The 22,141-nt window shown below is 41.8% G+C and overlaps 1 protein-coding gene across 4 annotated transcripts in view; it reads right to left on the bottom strand.

Annotated features, from left to right (window-relative positions):
- The window catches only part of ARHGAP39 (Rho GTPase activating protein 39), a 418,348-nt gene that overhangs the window by 20,586 nt on the left and 375,621 nt on the right, over positions 1–22,141 (bottom strand). For 3 of the 4 annotated variants that reach the window (XM_069100944.1, XM_069100945.1, XM_069100946.1), the window contains exons 7-8: positions 12,604–12,696; positions 6,637–6,710 (exon numbers count right to left, since the gene is read on the bottom strand). In XM_069100944.1, the coding sequence (XP_068957045.1) occupies positions 6,637–6,710; positions 12,604–12,696 (167 nt within the window). The remainder of the gene's footprint in view (positions 1–6,636; positions 6,711–12,603; positions 12,697–22,141) is intronic. The other variant, XM_069100947.1, reaches the window with a different exon arrangement.

Genomic DNA, 22,141 nt, shown 5'->3' on the forward strand with positions numbered 1-22,141 from the left:
AGATCAGACCTTTGAGATCCTTCTCAGCTCTAAAATTATATGGTTATGTGACTGTCAATGTGAAGGAATTCAGGGTAGGGGAGGCAAGAGGAGATAGCTGCACATAGGCAAATTTTGGTTTAAGCAGTCAGTCAACCAATAAGTATTTGTTAAGTGCAGACTATGTGCTGGCACTGTGCTAAGTGCTGGGGATACACAGAAAGGGAAACAAAGTCCCTGCTCTCAAAGAGCTCACAATCTAAAGGGGGAGTCAATATGCAAAGAACTATATACACACACACAAAATATACAGGAGATAATTGGAGATAATTAATAAGAGGGAAGGCTCTAGTATTAAGGGGGATCAGGAAAATCTTTTAGAAGATGGAATTTTAGCTTGCAGACTTAGCTTGAGGCTCGAAGGAAGCCAGGGAAACCAGGAGGTGGAGATGAGGAGGGAGAGAGCTCAGGCATGGAAGACTGACAATAAAAAACAGCAGAGTCAGGAGAGACTGGAGTGTCCTTTGCCAGGAGTAACAAGGGAGCCAGTGTCACTGGATCACAGAGTATGTCAGGGAGACAACGCAGTAGCTGTAAGAAGACTGGAAAGGCAGGAGGGAGCCAAGCTATAAAGGATTTTGAATGTCAAACAGGATTTTACATTTGATCCTGGAGGTGAAAGGTTGTCACTAGAATTTATAGAATGGAGTTGGGGGAGTTTGACTTGGTCATGTCTATGCTTCAAGAAGATTGATTTGACAGCTGCATGGAGGACAGACTGTAGTGAGGAGAAACTTGTGGCCAGGAGACCAACCATCAAACTATTTTAATAATCTAGGAGAGAAGTGGCCATACACAAGAGAGGTTATGAAGGTAAAATTGATAGGACTTAGCAACAGACTGGAGGGTGAGACTGGAGGGGAGACTGTAGGGTGAGAGACGAAAAGGAGTTGAAGATAACACTTAAATTGTGAACCTGGATGACTAGGAGAATTGTGGTACCCTCAACAATAACAGGGAAGTTTGGAAGGGGGAAGGAAAAGCTAATGAGTTCAGTTTTGGATATGCTGAATTTAAGATGTTTATGGAACAACCAATTTCAGATGTCTAACAGGGAGTTGGAGGTGTGAATCTGGATATTAGGAGAGAGGTTAGCAGATCTGAGAATCATCATCACAGAGATAACTGAAATCATGGGAGCTGATGGGATTGACAAGTGAAATAGTATTGAAAGAGAAGAGAAGTGGGTCAGGACAACTCTTTGGGGGATGGATATTAACCACGCTGAAGATTCAGCAAAGGAGGCAGAAGAGAGAGTAGTCAAACAGGTAGGAGGTGAAGGAGAACAGACTAGTGTCATAGAAACCTAGAGAGAAGTGAGTATCAAAGAGAAGAGAGTGACTAACAGTGTCAAAGGCTGCAGAGACATCAAGAAGGGTGAGGATTGGAAAAAAAAGTTAATAGATTGGGTAAATTAAGAGGTCACTTTGGAAGGAGCAGTTTTAGTAGAATGATGAGGTCAGAAGTCAGGCTGTAAAGAGGTAAAAAGAGAATAAGAAGAGAAGTTCGAATGTTAATTATAGAAGGCTTTGTCAAGGAGTCTAGCTTCATTAGAGAAGAGATATATAGGACAATAGTTAGTGGAGAGGGACAGATTAAGCGAGGGTTTTTGAGGATGGAGAAGCAAGACAAAACTTCCCAACAATTATGACTGCCTAAAAATGGAATGGGCTGCCTCAAGATGTGATGAGTTTGTCTTCATTCAGAGGTCTTCAAGAACAAGCTCATGACCTTGTCAGAAAAATATAGAGGGGGTTTCTGTTCTAGGAGAAGTGGGGCTAGATGACCCCTGGAATCTCTTTCAATGCTGAGTTCTAACTCTTTGGGAATAAGGTAACCTCTAGGGCTTTCTCCACTCTAGGCCCAGAGGATCCAGATGGACTTTGAGGCCCTTCAGCTTCCTGGTCAGAAAAGTGGTATTCTCTCCAACTGAAGAAAGGGGGCCTGGTATTCAACAATATGGTGACCTTGATGGAACATGAAGCCTTTTGGGCCTCTTGAATGAACAGGCTGGGGCTATCAGAGTCCCAGGGTTGTGCTGGATGAAAGCACTAAATAGAGATCTGCTCTAAGGAACTTCAGTAACATACTACTGCTAAGCATGGGAAGGACCCTGGGATATGATTAGGAGAGGCTTATCTTACAGGTAAGAGGTAGTATGATAAAACTAGAGAAAGGGTTAGATCTAGACCTAGAAGACTGCCTCTGACATTTAGTAATCCAGTTTAAAATCAGATGATAATAGATTTAGAGTTTGAAGTGACCATAAAAACTACCCAATTCAACTCCCTCATTTTACAGATAAGGAAACTGAGACCCAAAGATGTTAAGTGATTTGTCTAAGGTTGTAATGGTAAGCACAGAAGTGGTTCACAAAGGTGTGAACCAACACCTTGTTTCAGTCTGTTAAGGAACAGAATGTGTGAACCCCACAACTTGTGAACTCCTGGGGAGGAGCTAATGACTCCATAAGGAGAGCCCCATGGCTACAGACAGCAGGAGCTGAAAATTGGACTCTCGCTTGTCTGCTCTGTCTGTGTTGATGTTTGTTTGTGATACTTTGTACAGAAATCCTGGGACCTTACTGGAAGCCCTGAAAGAGGATTTTCTGGTTGTATGTTTACAGAAGTCCTGGAGGAGGGTTTTGGAGGTCCTGGGACTTTACTGATGATTTGTGCTGACCTCTTGAACCCTGTTTGTGGGTCAGTGTTGATTTCTATGTTGATGATTTGTGTTGAGTTCTCAGACCTTGTTGATGGGTCTGAGTTGATTTCACAGGCAGATAGTGAATTGATGATGGTGTCTGCAATGTGTATGAATATTATTGTGGCTCTGTTAAGCTTTGTCTTCCCAGAAACAGGAACTGTGAAGGACTTGAGGTGGACTGGACACTGTGAGCTTCAATATGGAACTGGACAAGGAGCTGGATAAGGAACTGGGAGCTGTACGCCATTGAACCCAGGTGACAGTTGGAGCTGGGACCATGGAAGAGGAACCATGGAAACTGAGAGCCAGCCTTGAGTCAAGCTGAAAGAAGACTTTAATTGGATATTGTGTACTGACTAAGAAGATGGTGATTTACTTGTGACCATGGGATGGATGGCCTATGCATTTTCCACTACCCCTTAAGAGGGTATTGAGTAGGGACTAATGACTGAGTGGTGACTGATGACTGAATAGTGACTGATGATTGAAGTGACTGATTTGTAACTTAGTGTGCCCCACGAGTAAAGAACTTTGACTATTGTATTTTGTGACCCTTAAGAAGCCTCCTTAAGGATGATGGAATGATTGAGTAACTAAATGATCATACTTTGGTGAAAACTATTGTGACCACTTTGGTGAAAACTAGGTGGCCATTTTAGTGGTAAGTCATTGTGAATGCTGTATTTTGATTTTCTGTGATAAGCTGTAACATTGTGAACACTGTACCTTAATTCTCTGTGAATGTTTTGCTCTGATTTGTTATTGAATAAATAGAGTGTTCACTATACTATGTAATCAGAACTTTAAAAGCTGTTCACGGCAGCCATCCTCTGGAAAGCTGCCTGTGCGTGGCTTTACAAAGGTCATGTGCCTAAGGCAATTTATTAATTCCTCAGGTAATCAAGAAACAGATCAACCGCCATTTATTAAATGCTGAATCTTGAGTCTTAGGATCATAGTTTTGGAACTCAAAGGTGCTTTAGAGATCACTGAGGGGTTTATTATAGTTCTAGGCATTGGAAAAAACATGAAAGCAGTCCCTACCCTCAAGGAGTTTATATACAGGCTAATGGGAGGTTACAACATAGAAATAAATAGGGACATTCATGCTAGGCACTGAGTAAAAGGAAGGTAACATTGGAGAGGAGAAAGCTCTAGTAACTTTGAGTCTCAGTTCCTTGTAGAAGATTAACTATCTTCTCTCTGAGTCTCATTTTTTTCATCTGTAGAATGGAGATAACTACATAGTTCTTTTGTAAAGAAAGCACTTGTAAAATGCTACAGAATGACAAGCTATTAGTGTTACTATGATGAAACTCAGACCCAAAGAGAAATGGACTTTTCCAAGGTCACACAGTTAGTTGGTGGCCTCCTGACTAAAAAAGCACTAGTTTTGAATTGGAAGGATAGATATAAAATAGCATGTCCTCAGAAAAAGGGGTGAAGCCAAGTCATTTCTAGGTTACCTAAGACCATCTCAGGCCATGGTGGTTTCACTCGGTTCTTTCCCCATTCTGCTACTGTCTAGCTGGAGGTCTCTCTTAACAGCCAGCTAAGGACCTAAAGGAACCTCAGGAGATATAAGCAGGCAATCTAACTCCACTGCCCTCTGGATAGAGCTAAATTTGGCTCACTTTGGAATCAGGAAGCCCTTCAGTTTGTCTAGAGTTCCTTCCAGCAAATCTTAGGGGCCCTAGTATGTGGAAACCACTTTGTTGAAATGGAAATAGGAACCCTAGTCCATAATCCAAGACTACTAGATCTCCAGGAATACTGTCGAGCTGGGCAGTGCAGCTTGGTGGAACAAACACTGGACTTGTAGTAAGGAGACCTAGGTTCAAGTTCTGACTTGTTATATGTTACCTGTTTGATTGTGGATAAATCTCTACTTCCTTAGACCACATTTTCCTCTTCTATAAAATAAAGGGGTTGGACAGGCTTGTTTCCAAGGCAGGGGTGCATTTTCCTATCTCTTCTCATAGCCATTCTCATTCTCATTAAATTTCCCTCAGTCAAAACTTCCCAGTCAATCAGTCAATAAGCACTTTTTAAGTGCCTATTATTTACCAGGCTCAGTACTAAGAACTGGATGGGGAGACAAAGAAAGGCAAAAGACATTTTCTATCCTTGAGGAGCTCAAAATTGAATGCGGGAGACAACATACAAATAACCATGTACAAACAAGTTATATACAGAATAAATAGGCCATAATCAACAGAGAGAAGACATTGGAAATAAGAGGGGTTGGGCAAGCCTTCCTGTAAGAAGGTAGGATTTTAGCTGGGACTTGAAGGAAGCCAAAGAAGCCTGGTGACAGAGATGTGGATATATTTCACAACCAGTGAACATGCTAAGAATCAAGAGATGGTAGGGGGCACACGAGATTCAAGACACGGAGGTGTGCTAGATCCAGCTATGAGCTGAGTATTAAATTTTTCATGTGAGTATTTGCACTTTGGAAATGAGAAAACTACAAATCAGGGCTAGATTTACTGTTTTGTTGACTGAGAAAACTAATAATGCATTAGTAATATAGACTGGGTGTTGTGTACACACTTCCACCCATGGAGAGTTGTCTGTTAAACAGTTATCAGCAGACCTTGTAGATCCCCTCTAGCTCTAAAACCTTTCTGGAGACCCTGCCGGGGAACAAGGCTGCCACCACGTGGTCAAAGTGGACAGCACTGTTATCCCCTAAAAGTCAGCTCCCCCAGTATCCTTACCTCAATGGTTGTAGGGGTGGGGGGATGGGGGCAGTACAAGGGCATCTCTCAAGGAGTCCAACAGCAGAGAAGTTTGTTCACTGGGCTCCTGGCTCTGCCCTTGTATCCAGCAATAAGCCTATTGCTGGGTAGGCCTCTGGGTAGTCTTGTCATTTTTAGCCTCTTAGCTTTCTTGGCCTAGCACAGGGTAGTGGAAAGGGCTCTTTGAAAAATGCTTAGACTCAAAGTGAAAGTTAATAGCCCTAACTTTGACTGCTTCAGTGAGTACTCTGTAAGCCTTCAAGTACCTTAATTATAATTATTACCAAAGTTATCTAGGCTCTTCAAGGCTGGTAGCCTTAGAGAAGCAGGGGAAGGATGTGTGTGGAAGGTTAGGTCACTATGACTTAAAGCTGGCAGACTAGGTGCCTGCCATTCTTTTGCTTGAACCATTTCAGAACTCCTTGTAGTTTGTAGGACAAAATTTGCATTTCTTCGTTTAGTATACCAGGCCTTCCTAATTTGATACCAGCTTTTCTACAGGAACCTCTAATCCAACCAGGTCAGCTCCTTATGGTACGCTGAATGTGCTTCACATTCTTATTCCCCTGCCTTTGTATACAGCAAGATCTTGTCTAAAATGCCCTCTCTTCTCCCTGCCTAGCAGAATTCTCCTTGTTCTTTAAGGCTTAACTCACATAACACCTCTTCTATGGAAACTGTCCTGACCACCCCAGGCTCACAGGGATCCCTCCCTTTCCCTTGCTCTGGCCTTGGCATATCTTGTCTGTGTTACTCATAAAACTCTTAGCTTTTCATGTCTAGAGTTTGTTTTTTCCAAATATGGCTGCAGAGTTGGACCTGGCACAGGACTGTCTTGGAAGGGGGCAGGATGGTATCTGTTAGAGGCAAAAGGAAAAGCTGGGTGGTCATCTGAAGGAAGATGAAACATGCATGTACATATATATCATCAAGGCCTCGGGGTTGTGTAAGTATGTTCACACTAACAAGGCTATGTGCTACCATGTCTAATTTCTGTCCCTCTCCTTCCCTCTGAGATTAAGAGGAGTGAAGAAAGCTTCTTGGAGAGGTTTTCCCTGGGGTATCTTTTTCTAAGCCAGGTGGCCCAGGCCCATTCTACCAGTCCTGGGAGAGGAGCCAAAGTAAAATGAAGAAAACAGACCAATACCTTTTTGGCTCCTGTCAAGGCAGCCTTCTGGAGCTTGTTGTAACAATACTTGGCATATGTGCTTATCGCCACCCCTGAAAAGAAAAAAAAAACACAGTTAAGCCTCTATGCCTCATGGAGGAAGCTGGAGCCCAGTTCAACTTAGTTCTAGCAGGCAGAAGGAAGAATGAAAGAAAGGAAAGGTAAAAACTCCCTAAATCCCAGCCTATGAACTTGAACCCTAAGGCAGAATTTCTGCAGTGGTAGTACCCCTCGGGAAAAAGTATCCTCTAGCATGGAGGAGCTTAAGAGGGAAATGGAATGACAGCATTGTGTGTCAGTGTGATGTGATTGTCAATGTAAAGGTGGGAAGTGTTGGTCCATGTGCTTGAGTGTTAGTTCCTGTATATGTGGGTATAAAGATACATGGGTATAAGAACATGGATATGTTGGTTTGTAGGTGTGTCTACATGGTTTAGAATCTATGAATATCAGAAAGTAAGTGTACTGGTGTCAGTCCCTGGGTGGCGTGGGTGTGTACATGGATATATTTTATACATAAACCTACCCACTGACACTGTGAATATGGCTTTCAGAGAAAGAACCACACTGATGACTCCCAATCACTTTTTTGGGGGGTGGGTGGGAAGGGGTGCCTTCTCATAGAGTCCCAGGTGCCACTGCTGTCTGCTAGCAGGACTAAAGACTCAGGAGGATGCAGTGGAAAGAATGTTGGCCTGGGAGTCAGAAGCCCAGGGTTTGATGCTAGTTCCAATGTTTCCCATTGTGTGACCCTAGTCAAGTCATTTCACTTGCCTGAGCCTTGGTTTCCTCATCTATAGAAAAAGAGATAATATTGCTAGGATCGACCTACCCTAGAGGGGCATTGTAAGGAAAATGCTCGGTAAATCTTAGTGTTAGAGACACAGGATTTGTGATTATTATTTTGAACTCTGTTTTTCTTCCCCCTGGGTCTGCCAGGATATCTTCTTGTTGCCTCTAATAGGGTATCTCTATGATGCTGCTTACCTGAAGGCTGGGAACTGCACTAATTATTGGCTACGCCCTTAATGGATTATGTCCAGACATCTCTGGGATCAGTCATACTGAGGCAGCTATTAGCCCAGGGGAGAGAACACTGAGTTTGCAGTCAGGAAGATTCAGCCCCAGATACTTCCTAGCTGTGTGGTCCCTGGCAAGTAACTTCACCTATGTGTCTAGTTTCTTCAAGTGCAAAATGGGGGTAAATAACAACACTTGGCTCATAGGGTTGTTGGAAGGAACAACATTTGTAAAGCTCTTTGCATATAAATGCTAGCTGTTATTGTTACCATCCTTAGCCTAGCCCTACTGCCAATAGAATTCTGGTGCTGGATAGCATGATCTGATTCTGATAACCTGATTCTAGTCTTGAAAGTAAAACAAGTTGGTTTGGGAGATAGTGGGATCCCTATAACTAGAGGTCTTCAAGCATTGGTGGAATGGCCAGGCACTGAGGATGTGGTAGGGGGAATTTCTGCTTAGGTACAGTAGGACTAGAATGCCCCTGAGCTATCTTTGACTTTTTCCTCTATATCAACAGCGCTTATCTTAAAAACATGCTTTTGCATCATGCCATGGCTATAGCAGCCAGCAGTTGTACATTGATTAACTTATTATGGGACTGAATTAAAATGAATGCTCTGTAGCAATCCCAAGCCTGACATATGAACCAAGGGGATCTTCAGTGAAGCATAATGTTACCAATTACAAGGAGTCAGGGGTTCTCCTAAGGAGGGAATACATGGGGAAAGTAGGAGGCAGGGTTAGGGATGTCTTCAGACCTGATCTCTGCCATTTCAAAAATTCATTGAGGCAGCTACTTTGATTCTGAAGCTGGTTTTCTTTTTCCAAACAGTAAAGTATGAAAAATAACAAGTGCCATAGCAAAGGGCCACGCTAGGGATTTGGGCCTGGGCAGAGACCTCATAAGAGAGGAAGATGACGGGGAAATCTTTAGAGGTCATATTCAACACTGACTTGGACAAAGAGGCATAATGCTAGAATGATATGGAAGTGACAGTCCTGCTATATTCTGCCTTAGTCTGACTGTACCTGGAATATTTTGTTTGGTTCTAGATACCATATTTTAGGAAGGATGTTGAAAAGCTGGAAAGCCTCGAGAGGAAGGGGGGGGGGACGGGACAGGAAACCATCCCACATGAAGAGAAACTGGGGATGTTTATCCTGGAAAATAGAAGGGGTATGATAGCTATTTTCAAGTATTTGAAGGACTGTCATGTGGAAGAGGAATTAGACAGTTAATGTTTGGCTCCAGAGGGTCAGAAACAATGAGTGGAAGTGACAAAGAGACATATTGATTTGATAAGAGGAAAGCCTTCCAACAGTCTATGGCGTGAGCAACTTTGCTAGGTAGTGAAAACCTTTGAAGGTCTTCAAATTGTGGCTGACTGACTGACTACCTGTCAATTTTAAAATCTGTTCAAATAAGGGTTGGATTAAATCAGCTCCGAGTTCCCTTCCAATTCTAGGGTCCTGGATTCTCTGAGGAGGGGATGTCCTGAGGGGCCTGAGTAGAGAGGAAAGGAAGAGGCAGAAGCGGGGTTTCAAGGCCATTTCAGGGTTAGGCTGGAGAGATGCTGAGCTTAAGTGTCTTACTTCAGCCCTTGCTTTCCTCTTTCCAGAAGGCAAAGTGAATTAGAGGATCTTAGGATCAAGATGGGAACATCATATGATCTAGGTCCTGAAAACAGAGGCCTGGAGAGGGGAAATACCTTGTCCAAGGTCACTTGGGCACTATGTAGTGAAGCCAAGATTCAAATTCAGGTTTTCTGATCCTCAACCCAAGCCTCTTTCCACTATGTTGGTAATACTAACATACAATGTTAGCTGCTATTATTATTTTTTTATGATTTCCTCAATGACCACTTCATAGAAGGGTTGAAACACTTCACAAGGAAGAATTATCATGGATAGTCAGTGGGCATAAAGATGTTGCCCATACTTGTATTGCAGGGACATAGCTCTCAATGACCTGAAGTCTGTTGTGGGGTCACACAAGGACTCTGGGATCACAGCCCTTTTAGTTGTGTGTTTGTACAACTCCACAGGGGATATCTTCAAGGGACATTTCTCCTGGCTCTGTCAATGAGAGACAGCACATCCACTACTATCTCATTATAAGTCCAACAAAACTCCTAAACTGCAAATTCTGGAGACTTTCCAAGAGCTGTAGGATTTCATAAGGGCTAATGTTCAGGATGTATCCCCTCTTCTTCCTGTTAGAAAAGCATTCATTCTTTGGAGTTCCAGGCTTTTCAGTATGGCATACTAGAAAGCACTCTGTCCCAAAATATAGTCATAGACTATCAAAGCTGAAAGGGGCATCAAGAGCTTTGTTAGAATTCCCAGGCTCAGCTCAAATGCTACATAACTGTCTCAGATACTAATGTCCTCCCTTAATTACCAATCAAATAATAAGCATTTATGAGATGCCTGTGTGCCAGGCACTGTTAGGCAAAGAGGAAGCCAAGACAAAACTGAAATAATTCTTCCATTCTTCTGTGTGTACATCTAAATATGTAAAGACACATACAAAGTAAAGACAAAGTAATTTCAGGGGAGGGAGGGTACGAGCAGCTCGGGGGATCAGGAAAGGCCACATATGATTTAAGTTTTGGACGAAAGTCAAGAGTTCTACAAGAGCAGACAAGGAAAGGGGGCATTGAAAGCATGAGGAAGCTTGTACAAAAGCAAAGGAGAAGGGAAATGAGGCTGTACGTGAAGAACAGCAAGGCCAGTGAGGGTGGAATGGAGAGTATGTGAAGGGAAGTAATGAATAGTAAGTCGGGAAAGGTACATTTTGTATGTGTTTTTATTTATTTATGAGGGCATGTCATGTTCCCTCCCAATAAATCGTGAGCTGCTTGAGGGAAGGGACTATTTAGTGTTTTTCTCTTAATTCCTTGCCCCTAGCACAGTACAGGGCACATAAGGGAGCCTAATAAATGCTTAAGTGAACTATTCCAACCATACCTGAACAGGTGCAGTCTTTACACTAATCCTGGACAAGTGGTCACTTAGTATTTCCTTGAAGACTTTCAGTGATAGGAAATTGAATACCACCCAAAGTAGCCCACTGCCCTTTTAGACAGCTCTAATTGTTTGGAAGTTTTCCTTTATATGGAGCTACAATCTGCTGCTCTATAATCTTTGCTCCTATTCTGCCCTATATGGCCAAGTATACCAAATCTAATACTTCTTCTATGTGCTGGCCCTTCAAATACTTGAAAGTAGCTATTCTGATCCCCTAATTCTTCCCTTCTACTAAAAGATCTCCAGTTCCTTCAAGTGATTCTTATATAATAAATATACACATATGTATATATATATATAATATATCCTCTCATTATTCTGGTGCCCTTCTCTGAACCTACACCAGTTTGTTAATGTCCTCTGTAATATGTGGTGTTCAGAACTATATACAGAAGTCCAGGGAGAGAACAGTGGAGTAACTGATACCTTTTCTGGACACCATGTTTCAATGAATACAGTCCAAGATCATGTTAGCATTTTTGGCTGCCATATCATAATGCATATCATAATGCAACTGGTAGTCCACTAAAATGTCTGGATCTTAATTCCTAGGCATTGCTATACCTCCCTCATTTTGTGAACTGTGAACTTTATATTTATCCCTATTAAAAATTTCCATCTATTCCATTCAGTCCACCACTCCAGACTGTTGGGATCTTTGGAGACCCTCCTGATCCTGTCACCCAATGTTTTAGTTCTTGTCCCAGTTTTCTGCATCTTCTTGGTGACTAGCATTTTTTCCACATACTTCACTGATTCAAGTATGGCTTATGTGGGTTTGCTGAGCCTGTAAGAGTGCGGCCATATCCTCTATTTTTTCCATTACCCTGAATCTCATGACAGGGTATAAGTTTTGGTGCCTTGTAAATTTTTACTGACTGAATGACAGGCAGTAGGAAGACTTAATCTGTGGGGAAATCCTCTCTGCAGAGAAAGGCCAGGGAAGCTGGGAAGAAAGTTAGGGATTCCTGTACATTTACCTTAGCAAGACCAAACCTTAGCTGTAGTAAAAGGGGCAGTGTGTTATAGGAAGAAGGCTCTCCCCTGCAAATGGAAGCTCAGGAGGACAGGGAAACTCTGTAGGTTTCCTAGCCCAGTCATTTCCCAGCAGACCAGGCTGTGGAATAGGAGGTTACTACTGTCCTCCAGTTCAGAAAAAGTGAGTCTACATCACCTAAAGAGAAGACCTGCTCAAGACAATTCACAGTGGCTGGCCCTGGGCATTCTTGAGGAGGTGTTCAGTGACACATACTTACCTTCCTGGACTGATACTTGGTATGAAACACACAGTGCCCCCTGTTCCCATTCCCACCCACATATGCTCATTCAGAAAGCAGAGATTTTAGTGATGAAAATGCCCTAGAGCAACAAGATGTAAGAAGCCATCAGAGGCAGAGTTAGCCAGGCAGGGCTGGGCTCACAGCCTCTAGACACCAAAAATGTTCCTCTCCATTGTCAGTTCCTAACCCCACTAAATCTAGAAAAAAAAAATCTGAGAAAAAAAATTTAAAAATGTAATCTCTGATTTAAAATTTTTAATTTAACTAAGTGGCTCTATTGTGCCAATCCCCCCACCCAACCCCCCCAAAAAGCTTAGGAAAAAAAGATCCCAGGGGAATAAGTGAGAGGCACAGACTCTTTTATACTCTCCCCCCAGAGTGGTTTAACTAAATAGTAATATTACTACCTTTCTTTCCCAGTAGGCTAGGGTCCCCCATGTGGCCCCTTTCCCCCATTTCTCTTCCCTAGCCCATTGTGCAAGGAGAGGCTAGTGCCCAGGCCCAGGAGCATTAAAAGAAGGAGGGCAAAACAGAGACTGGAGAAAAGCAGGTTTGCTATGGTGAAGATCTAGAAAGGAAGCTGCTAAGAGAAGAGGTGGTGGATGGACCCTACCATCGTGCTCTTCAAAATAGGGCTTGGGTTTCTTTCTCAATTTGGATTTCTTCTTAGTGTTCCTTTCCAGCAGCTCTTTTATGTGCTGAGTCACTGGGGAGCAAACAAAACGATGAGGACAACAGAACGTGTGCACGTACACAAACGCACATGTGTACACGCCCACACACACACACACACACACACACACACACACACACACACACACACACTCCTTGAAACAGCCATGATGAAAAGATACCTTGTTTTCAGAGCTAGTGAGTCAGTGGCCATATTATACATATACCTGTTATCTCATTTCTGCCCGGTCCCCCCCACCCCCAAATGCAAGTGGAAGAAGCAGCCTGAGCCAAGGAGGCCAATGTGCTGAGGGGCACTGCTTGCCAAGTAAGAAACACTGCTTGGTCATCTCACCCCACCAACAGGCTGTAACCTAGTATAGCTATAAGAAGCAACTAGCTTACATAATAAAATTGTGATCACAATGACTAGTTGGTAACCTTAGAGGCTGGCTAGGGAAATAAAAGTTCCATTTTCTTCCAAGGGGGCTTTTTGGGTCCATTGTAGAAGGCTCCCCTGCTTAGTGCTATCTAAAAGATGAGCAGAAATGAAAGTGGTTCACTTGTGGATTCAATCTCTAGTCCTAGGAGAGAGAACCAGGTTGCTACTGCTAGGGAAGCTCACGTAGGGCTGAATTTCAGGGAGTGGTAACACACGAGTGCATATGTGTGTGTGTGTGTGTGTATCTGGTCTATCATACTGTGCAGGTATGAAGCACTGGGACAGGGAAAAGAAAAGAAAAGGCTATTCTAGGGTTTTCTCATTGTTGGATATCCATGATGATTTTGGGTTTTTCTTGCAGGAGATGAAGGAATGACCTGTTAGCTCTCTGTCAAACTCATATAGCCATTTCTTTGACATTTCAATGCAATAAATATTTCTTTTTTTCTTTTTGGAGGGCAATTGGGGTTAAGTGACTTGCTCAAGGTCCTACGGCTTATAAGTGTTAAGTGTCTGAGGCCAGATTTCAACTAAGGTCCTCTTGACTCCAGGGCTGGTGCTCTATTCACTGTGCCACCTAGCCACCCCTCAACAAATATTTCTTAAGTGTCTGTAATATACAGAGCTCTACGTATGTTGGGTTATGTTAATAATATAAAGCTGAAAAACAACAAATGCTTGTTCTCAAGACACTAACCATCCAAATGTGTAGACCTTCCCAGCGTATTTACCTTCTTCTGCATCCTAGTTCTATGTAATGCCTCTATAATCAGAGCCCTGAAGGCTGGGGTTATCTTTTATCAATTCTTTCTACTGCCAATACACATAATAGGTGCTTGGCAAATGCTTGCTGAATCGATTCCAACTGTGTGAGAGGAGTTAGGCAGGAAGAGTTCAGTTGATGGTGAGGGGCCCGCGCACTTAATGTCCCAAATGCCCACCCCCTTACCCCCGTCAATGCCTCTATCAATGCCTAGGAGACAGGGGACATATCAATTCAGGTTCATTCCAGGAACAAAACAAAGTGGGTGAGTTTGGTCTGGTTCTGGACTCTGGACTTCCCACATTCTTCCAGGACAGGATGAGGAAGAATGCATAGTCCTCAGATGGTCAAAACCTCAATTGGGTCCAAAGCTGATCACTGGGTCTGAAAACAAGGTTTCTGCAAATGGAAAATGACACTGGGGAAAAAAAAATGTGTGGAATAAGAGAAACCAATAAGCAGAAGACAGGTATAAAATCAGCTTTCAGTGCTGGCCTCTGAGGCAAAGCAGAATAAAGGATGAAATACTGGCTTTTCATTGCTGGGCAACCTGGGGTGGCAGCCTTCCTACAGGGGACATGGTCTCTTCAGAAATGAACTTCATAGGCCTCTTGTATAGGCTAGAGGAACATTTCATATGGCTAAAGGAGCACTTACCTTTCAGTTCCATTTCCATTCCACTTTCAGGCAAAACCAAATAATAATAATGATGTAACAACAGTATATACTGATCTCTGCAACTGTGTATAGCTAGAGGTGGTTCACAGTAGCAAGAAGTCAGGATCTGGTGGAAGGTGGGGTGCCTGACACGAGGGGACCTTGGGCAGCCCCTTCTTTTCTCTGAACTTCAGTCTCCTCATTTGTAAAATAGGATAATTATATACTCCTTGGTTTTTTTTTTCTTTTTTGAGGATAGTTATGAAGAAAGAACTTTGTAAATCTTAAAGCACTATGGAAATTAATACTTTATTTTGAGTTATTACCACTACATAATTTGTTTAGAAAGGTGAAGTCACTTGCTCAAGGTTACAGGGCCAGTAAATGTGAGGTCAGAGGTCTTTCAAGCTCAAGTCTAGGGCTCTTTCCATTACGCTATATGACCATAAACAAATCTTGTCAATACCAAATGTTCTTCATGGTTCACCTAAGATTCCCACTCTTCAGGCTCAGATCTGGCTACTTCCTCTTGTACCATGATACCATGATTAGTAATTCCTCTCCACCTGAAGAGTAAGGCTGCTTATTGCTGAATCACCTGGGTTGTCTTCCTCTTAACTCTCTAGGCAGCAGGAAGCAAGTAAGTGCCCAATCCAGGTGAGCCTGGCAGGTTCCAATAGAGCCACAGGGTTGGAAGTTTTTTTGCCTCTCCCTGGATATCAGTTACACCCAGTCCCAATGCCATTCTGTAGCACAATGCCCTGCAAACAAGCACTCAAAGGCTTACGGGATTTCATAGTTAGAAGGGAACTTAGAAATCATCTAGTTCAACTGCATAATTTTAAATCTGAGCCCCAGAGAAGTTAAATAATTTGTCACGGTTACACAAGGAGTGTGGCAGAGCTAGGATGTGAGCCAGGGCCACTGCCCCAGACTGGCCACTGCTTACCAGTATTGCTTGGCCCAGTCTCTTTTGGCCATATGGTTTCTGCTTTAAAACCAAGCCTTGTATCAGCTTTTGCCCTATTTGCTGACCATAGTTTCTAATTATAATCTAAGTTATTTCTTGACATATTCTCATTTCCCAAGGTTCTTCTGGAGCAATTCTTATGCTATTAATTTTATTAGAATATTAGTAATTCTTAAGTATTTAGACCAGTGAAACCAACATTAGGTTCCATTTGCATTGATTTCTCTAGACACTAACCAAGGATCAAGGAGAACTCAAGGCCAGACCCAGTGAAGGAAGTCTCTATTTAACTCCCAATGTTCTAGTAATTTCATGTCTCATTGCAGGACCTGTCACTACTCACACCTCTCAAGGTTGGGTCCTGGACTGCTACACACTGATTGCTACAAGGAAGGCTTCCTGAGATCATAAGCACCTTTCACAAAGCAAGGGCTTAATAACTATCTGTTGAAGGGTGATCATTAATATCAATACTGAGAATGAGAAGGATAGTCAAATATGGATAATGAACAAACATATCAAGGTAGATGTCCTATCAGTTCCTCAAATCCATCTGATGTTCAAACTGAACTCCTATCTTTCTACCTCAAATACAGAATCACAGAAGAGGTAAAAGGCACTTCAGAATTTTAGCTCAATACCTGATCAGAAATCCTCTCTGTAACATACCTGATAGTATCCAGTGTCTGCTTGAATTCTTCTGAAGGGAAAATAATTTTCTCCAGATGAAATCCATTCCATTTTTGGTCAGTTGTTGTGGGTGTTTTTTTTTTTTAAAGCTTTAATGATATACTGATTTTTATGCCAAAATCATTTCCCAGTATATTCTTTTCTTCAATAAGTCCTCTCATAACAAAGAAAAAGTTAAACAAAATTCAAATGACACTGACTCCTTTTGACAGGTATGCAACATTTTGCTCCTGTAGCCTCTTCGTATTTTTACTGAAAGTATGTTTCATTGTGTGGACAGAAGTTAACTATTAAGAAGCTTTTATTTACATACAGTTGAAATCTGACTCTCCTATTCCTATCACCTGGAATAAATCAGAATATTAGGAATAAGGGCAGGTAATGGAGGACAGATGAAAAAGTATGGTATTTTACTCCCAGTTACATCCTGTAAGAAGAGTGACAAGAAAGAAAGCAAAGAATAAGCCAAGGCCAATAACATGAGGACTACAAAAAGAGTTTTTTTTGTGCTCTATGAAGTAAAAGAGAAGCTCAAAGAAAGAATAAGACCACTGATCATTGTGGATGAGGAGGGCAAGGTAAAGGGGGAGAGAGGTGTGGAATCGAATATATCTGACCTTGAACAGACTAAAAATGTGTGACCCTGACCAGATGAAACCAGATTAGGGTTTTTTTTTTTCCCCACCTTTGGTTAGTACCCTGTCAGATGGATGCTGGATTTGGTGCCATATACATGAGTTTCACTGCTCTCTTTTGTTGTGTTTTAAAACCTGTGGCTATCAAGAATGGCTATTACTTCAAGGAAATGTGCCAAAGGTGTAACTCTTAAAGATCACACTTCAATGACTGTTATAGATATCATAGTGGCTACTGTTGTGGGATGGTCAAGCAATTCAAAGTTCACTGCAGCCCATAATGAAATAATATCAGTAGCATCAAACCACAAAGGAAAGTATGGTTGAAAATGAAACACAATGCCAAGACAAAACAGTGTTGCGCAACAGTTTAATTCTCAGAAAACAAGCAAAGACCTGCAAAGAGGTCTAGCAGCAGGGGAGTTATTGATTCCTTTGTATTTCAGCATAGGTTTCTTGAAGTTGGAAGAACACCAAGAAGAATGTTTTAAAACACACACACATTATTTTGAAGAAAAATACACATATGGAAAAGACAGTCCTCCTTAAGGACTAAAGATCAGAGTATGTGCTAGCAGATAGTTTGGGGTCAGGTTATAAAGGGCTTTAAAAACTAAACAGATGAATTTCTTTTTATCCTAGAGAAAAAGGGAAGCCTTGGGAGCTGAATGAGTAAGAGAGTGACATGGTCAGACCTGCCTGCATTTAAGGGAAATTATTTTGGCAGCAGTATGTAGGATGGGCTGGTGGTGTAAAAGTTGTAGGGTTTGTTATATGTCAATAAATTATTTTTGTATTATTCAATAAATTATCTTATCTGTTCATTTGAATATAAGCACAGCTAGTAAGAGAGCACCTACTTGCCTCTGATGGGTTCAAGCTCTAAATAAATAAAACCTAAGGCAATGAAAGAACTAGTAGATATGATTGTTTCACAGATATGTGATCTGTGAAAGACTGTGGTGAAGGAAAAGGTGTTATAGGACTAGAAAACGACATACCAATATTTTAAAATGGAAGGGATTAGCGTTTGCAAACTTAATGTAAGCTTAATTTTGATTCCTGGCAAAATTCTTGAATGTACTATTAAAGGTATGGCTAGTAAACATCTAGAAAAGGAAGTCCTATATATTAAACTTCTCCTAAGATTCTAAGATCGTATGAACATATTTAGCTGTTGACTTATACTGAACTTGTTGTCCATTAAAACCTCCATATCTATTTTAGATAAACTGCTACACTGTACTTGTGAAGTTGAGTTTTTTTAACCCAAGTTAGGGTTTTACATTTACCGATATTAAATTTCATCTTACTCAATCCAGCCCAATATTCTGAAGGCAGCATGGTACATTGGAATGCATACTGGATTTGGGATTAGAAGAGCTGAGTCTGAATCTCAACTGTTACTTACTATTGTGGTGATCTTGGGAAAAATCACTTAACCTCTTTAGGACTCAGTTTCTCATCTGCAAAATGAGAGGGTCAGTTCTGACTCTCTAGTATATTCCTATGAACAGGTACAGTGTGTGGAAGTTGCAGAGAAGCAGATTTCAGACTCATGTAAGGAAAAACTACCCAATACTGATAGGTACCAAAAAAGTGGAATGGGCTACCTTAAGGGGTTAGAGGTTCCCCACCACTAGAGATTTTTTTTTCTTTTTGGAGGGGGGAAGGTAGGGCAATTGGGATTAAATGACTTGCCCAAGATTACATGGCTAGTTTTTTGTGTTAAGTGTCTGAGACTGGATTTGAACTCAGGTCCTCTTGATTCCAGGGCCGATGCCCCCTATTCACTGTGCCACCTAGCCATCCCTATTAGAGATTTTTGAGTGAAGACTGGATGACCACTTATAGATACACTGTTGAGGGGATTCTTGTTTAGGTAAAAGTTGGATTAGATGGCATTTGAGTTCTATTCCAACTTAGATTCTTTGATTACAATACCTTTTGTCTATCACAGCCCTTCATATCCTTAAAGAAAGTAATCACGCTTCTTTTCACCAATTTCCCCCCTCCCCAACCAAGTTTTTTTTTTAGTTCTTTTAGTTCTCAGATGGTATGATGTATAACAGTGGTGTCACACTCAAACATGAATGGATAACTTATGCATACTGACTCAGAAAATCCCAAATTACACTACCCATGCTGTATTGTATTTTTATTTATTTTGTTAAATAGTTTCCAATTATATTTTAATCTGGTTGTGGCTGCACTGATCTACAATCTTTTCACCACTCTGGTGCCCTCTCCTGAACATGCTTTCACTTGTCCGTGTCACTCCTAAAAAAATGCTGTACTCCAAAACAAAAACAGGCTGTTGATGTAATCTTGACGAATTCAGGAGAGAAGAAGACTATCACTTCCCTTGTTTTGGACAGTGTGCCTTTGTCATCATTAGCAACATTCTTATTAACAAAACAATTTTCTTATTCTAAACTTGGTAGCCATGCTATTTTTGGGGGGTCTGGACTTGTGATTTTGTTGGTATAGGGAATTCCTGGGGAGGAAATTTCCTCTATTTAGGTGGAATGGAAACTGTTATGCAACCTACTGTCTCAGAAAATTGTTTAGGATACTGAGAAGTTAAGTGACTTGCTAAGGGTCACATAGTATGTATCAGAGGTGGGACCTGAGCCATACTATGACTCTACTGATATAGTTATATATTAATACAGCCTAGAATCTGCTCCTCCTAATAAGAGTGCTCTCTTTCTTAATGGCACCATTGTTTCCCCAATCACCAAGACTTTCAGCCTTGGATACCTCCCTTTCTCTTGATCCGTATATCCAATTGGTCACATTTTCCATCATATTTCTGAAATTCTTTTCCTCCTTTCCATTCCCATGGAAAGGTACTATCTTAGATCAAGCTCTTATCACCTTTCACCCAAACTATTACAAACCAGCTTCCTAACTGGTCTTTCAGACTAGTTTCTTCTTCCACTAATTCAATCTGCAAAGGCTGCTGAATTCATTAACCTAATAAAGACTGACTCTTCCTCTACTAGTCTGCCTTTTTCCCATTCAATATGAACATGCCTTCCACTTCATGCTCCAGGAAGGTCAAGTCTTACAAGTCTCAGCTTTTAGGCCATGTTCCTAATAAGGCCTTGCCCAATTAGCTGTAAGTCTTTACAGATTCACAGAGAGCCCCTGAATGACACTTATGCTGAGTGTTCTACTGAGAGGAGAGAACCAAGAAAAATGGGTGAAAGTTGCAAAGAAGCAAATTTGGGTCTCATGTAAGGAAAAACTTCCTAACAACAAAGGGTGTCGCAAAGGGGAACAGGCTGCCTTGAGAGATGGTTGGTTTCATCTCCTTTGCAGCCTTTAAGCAGAGTTTGAATGACTCCTTGTAATGGATGTTATAGTGAGGATTTCTTTTGGGTATACATTGGAGTAGATAACCACTCTCAAATTCTGTGATGAATATAGAACCCATAGGATCACAAGATTTAGAAGTGGTCTAGTCTTGCCCCTTCATTTTATAGACAGGAAAATGGAGGCCCAGAGAAGGTATGTGACTTGTTCAAAATTGTAACATTAATAAGAAGTAAATCTGAGATTCAAACTCTGGTCTTCTCAGCTGCTCTCTTTGTGCAGGCACTTTGTGTCCTACACCCCAGGGAATCCACCATGAAGATGAGGACAGAAGGTTATCTGTTCCTTCTTCTCAACAGGGATTCTTTCAACATTCTTTTTACATGTGGCTTTCTCCAAAGAACAGCTCTGGGGAGCCACAAGCATGAAAGCACTGCCACCAGCCTGTTCTGATCTCAGTCACCTAAGATGGGCCAGGGCTGAGGCTCCCTGGGGCTGCTGGCAAAGAGTAGCCTAACAGAGGAGCTTGGCTCCATGTAACTCCTGGCTATCACACTGGTGACCTTTCAGTTCCAACAAGCAGTTAAAGTTGTGCTAGGGTGAAATACTGGTTTCCTTCTGGGAAACATGGGTGGCACAGTTTGGTCTTTTATGGACAGAGGCATTTTCTATAGAAAAGGAGATGAACTCATTACTTTGTGGGGGAGATAGACCCCTGACTGGGAGCCAGAAATTTCCTGGCAGGGTGAGTTCATCCATAAAGTACTTATGAAAAAAAATAAACCAAAAAGTAAGCCTCTAATTATTCAAGGTTGACACTGTTGTCACAATTTTAATGGAAGCTGTTGGGACAAGAGTGGGTGTTGTGAGATGGGGGTAGATAAAGCCTAAAGTCTCATTGGGAAGTTGCCACAGCAGATGCAATCCCTTCTGCTTCTTTTGTGGCCTGTGCAAGGGGACTGATAAAAAGGAACATAGACATTCTATTACAGGCACCGTTGCCCAAATCTCCAGCAGGAACCATGCCCAGCAGGGAGACCAGCAACAAGAACTGAGAGGGAACTAAAAGAATATGACATCATCCTATGGAGGGAGTATGAAGCAGTTGAACTTTCCGGGCCTCTGAACCTAGGGGAGAACAGACCTTGCTCTGTGTTGCACCTGATTACTCCCTGTTGCCTACTCACATGAACTCCAGGAGTCTGTATTAAGGTCGAGAGCTGGGCATGAGAACAAAAGCAGAGCTTTGTTTTTGCAGAAAGGAAGCTTTAATCCCATAGGGCAAATACTCCAAATAAGCTGTTCCTCAAAATTGCTTGTCACACAGAATGGCTCTATGTAGGCTCAGGTAATTTCTTTTTCTTAAAACGGTGGGAGATAGCACCTATCTCCTATACATCAATAGGAGATGCAAATGCTACCAACAGGCTAAGACTTCAGCCTAATAAGCCTCCTTCTATGCAGAATGGAACATGGAAGCCATTTTGACCTACTGTCAAGCTGCCAAACACCCTAGCTATATGGGATGTTCTTGTATTTCAGATTGTTGACCTTAGTTTTAGCTAAAATGGCTTTGTACTTGGGTGTAGTCAAATAATGTTTGCACTAGCAGGCTATCTCTTCCTCTTCCCCCTTTCTCTCCAAATCTCAGAGTTGGCAGGAAACTCTAATGTCAGGGAGCAGCAGTAGAGGGCTGGACTTGGAAGGCAGGAAGACTTGAGTTTGAATCCTGTCTCAGATACTAGCTGTGTAACTTGGGTTACTTGACCTTTCTTAGTTTCAGTTTCCTCATTTTACAAATGAGGAACTTTTAACAGGTTTGCTGTCAGGATCAAATGAAATGACATATGTAAAACACTTTGCAAATCATAAAGTGCTATATAAGTCTGAGCAATGCTGGTGATGATGATGATGATGTCATCTTGTCCAATCTGTCACAGGAATCTCTTCTAAACATCCCAGACAAGTGATCTTTCAGTTTCAACTTGAAGACCTCTGGTG

The sequence above is a fragment of the Petaurus breviceps genome, unplaced genomic scaffold, assembly GCF_028583685.1.
Source record: "Petaurus breviceps papuanus isolate PSGF00001 unplaced genomic scaffold, PetGlider_PUasm1.0 441, whole genome shotgun sequence".
Lineage (NCBI taxonomy): Eukaryota > Metazoa > Chordata > Mammalia > Diprotodontia > Petauridae > Petaurus > Petaurus breviceps.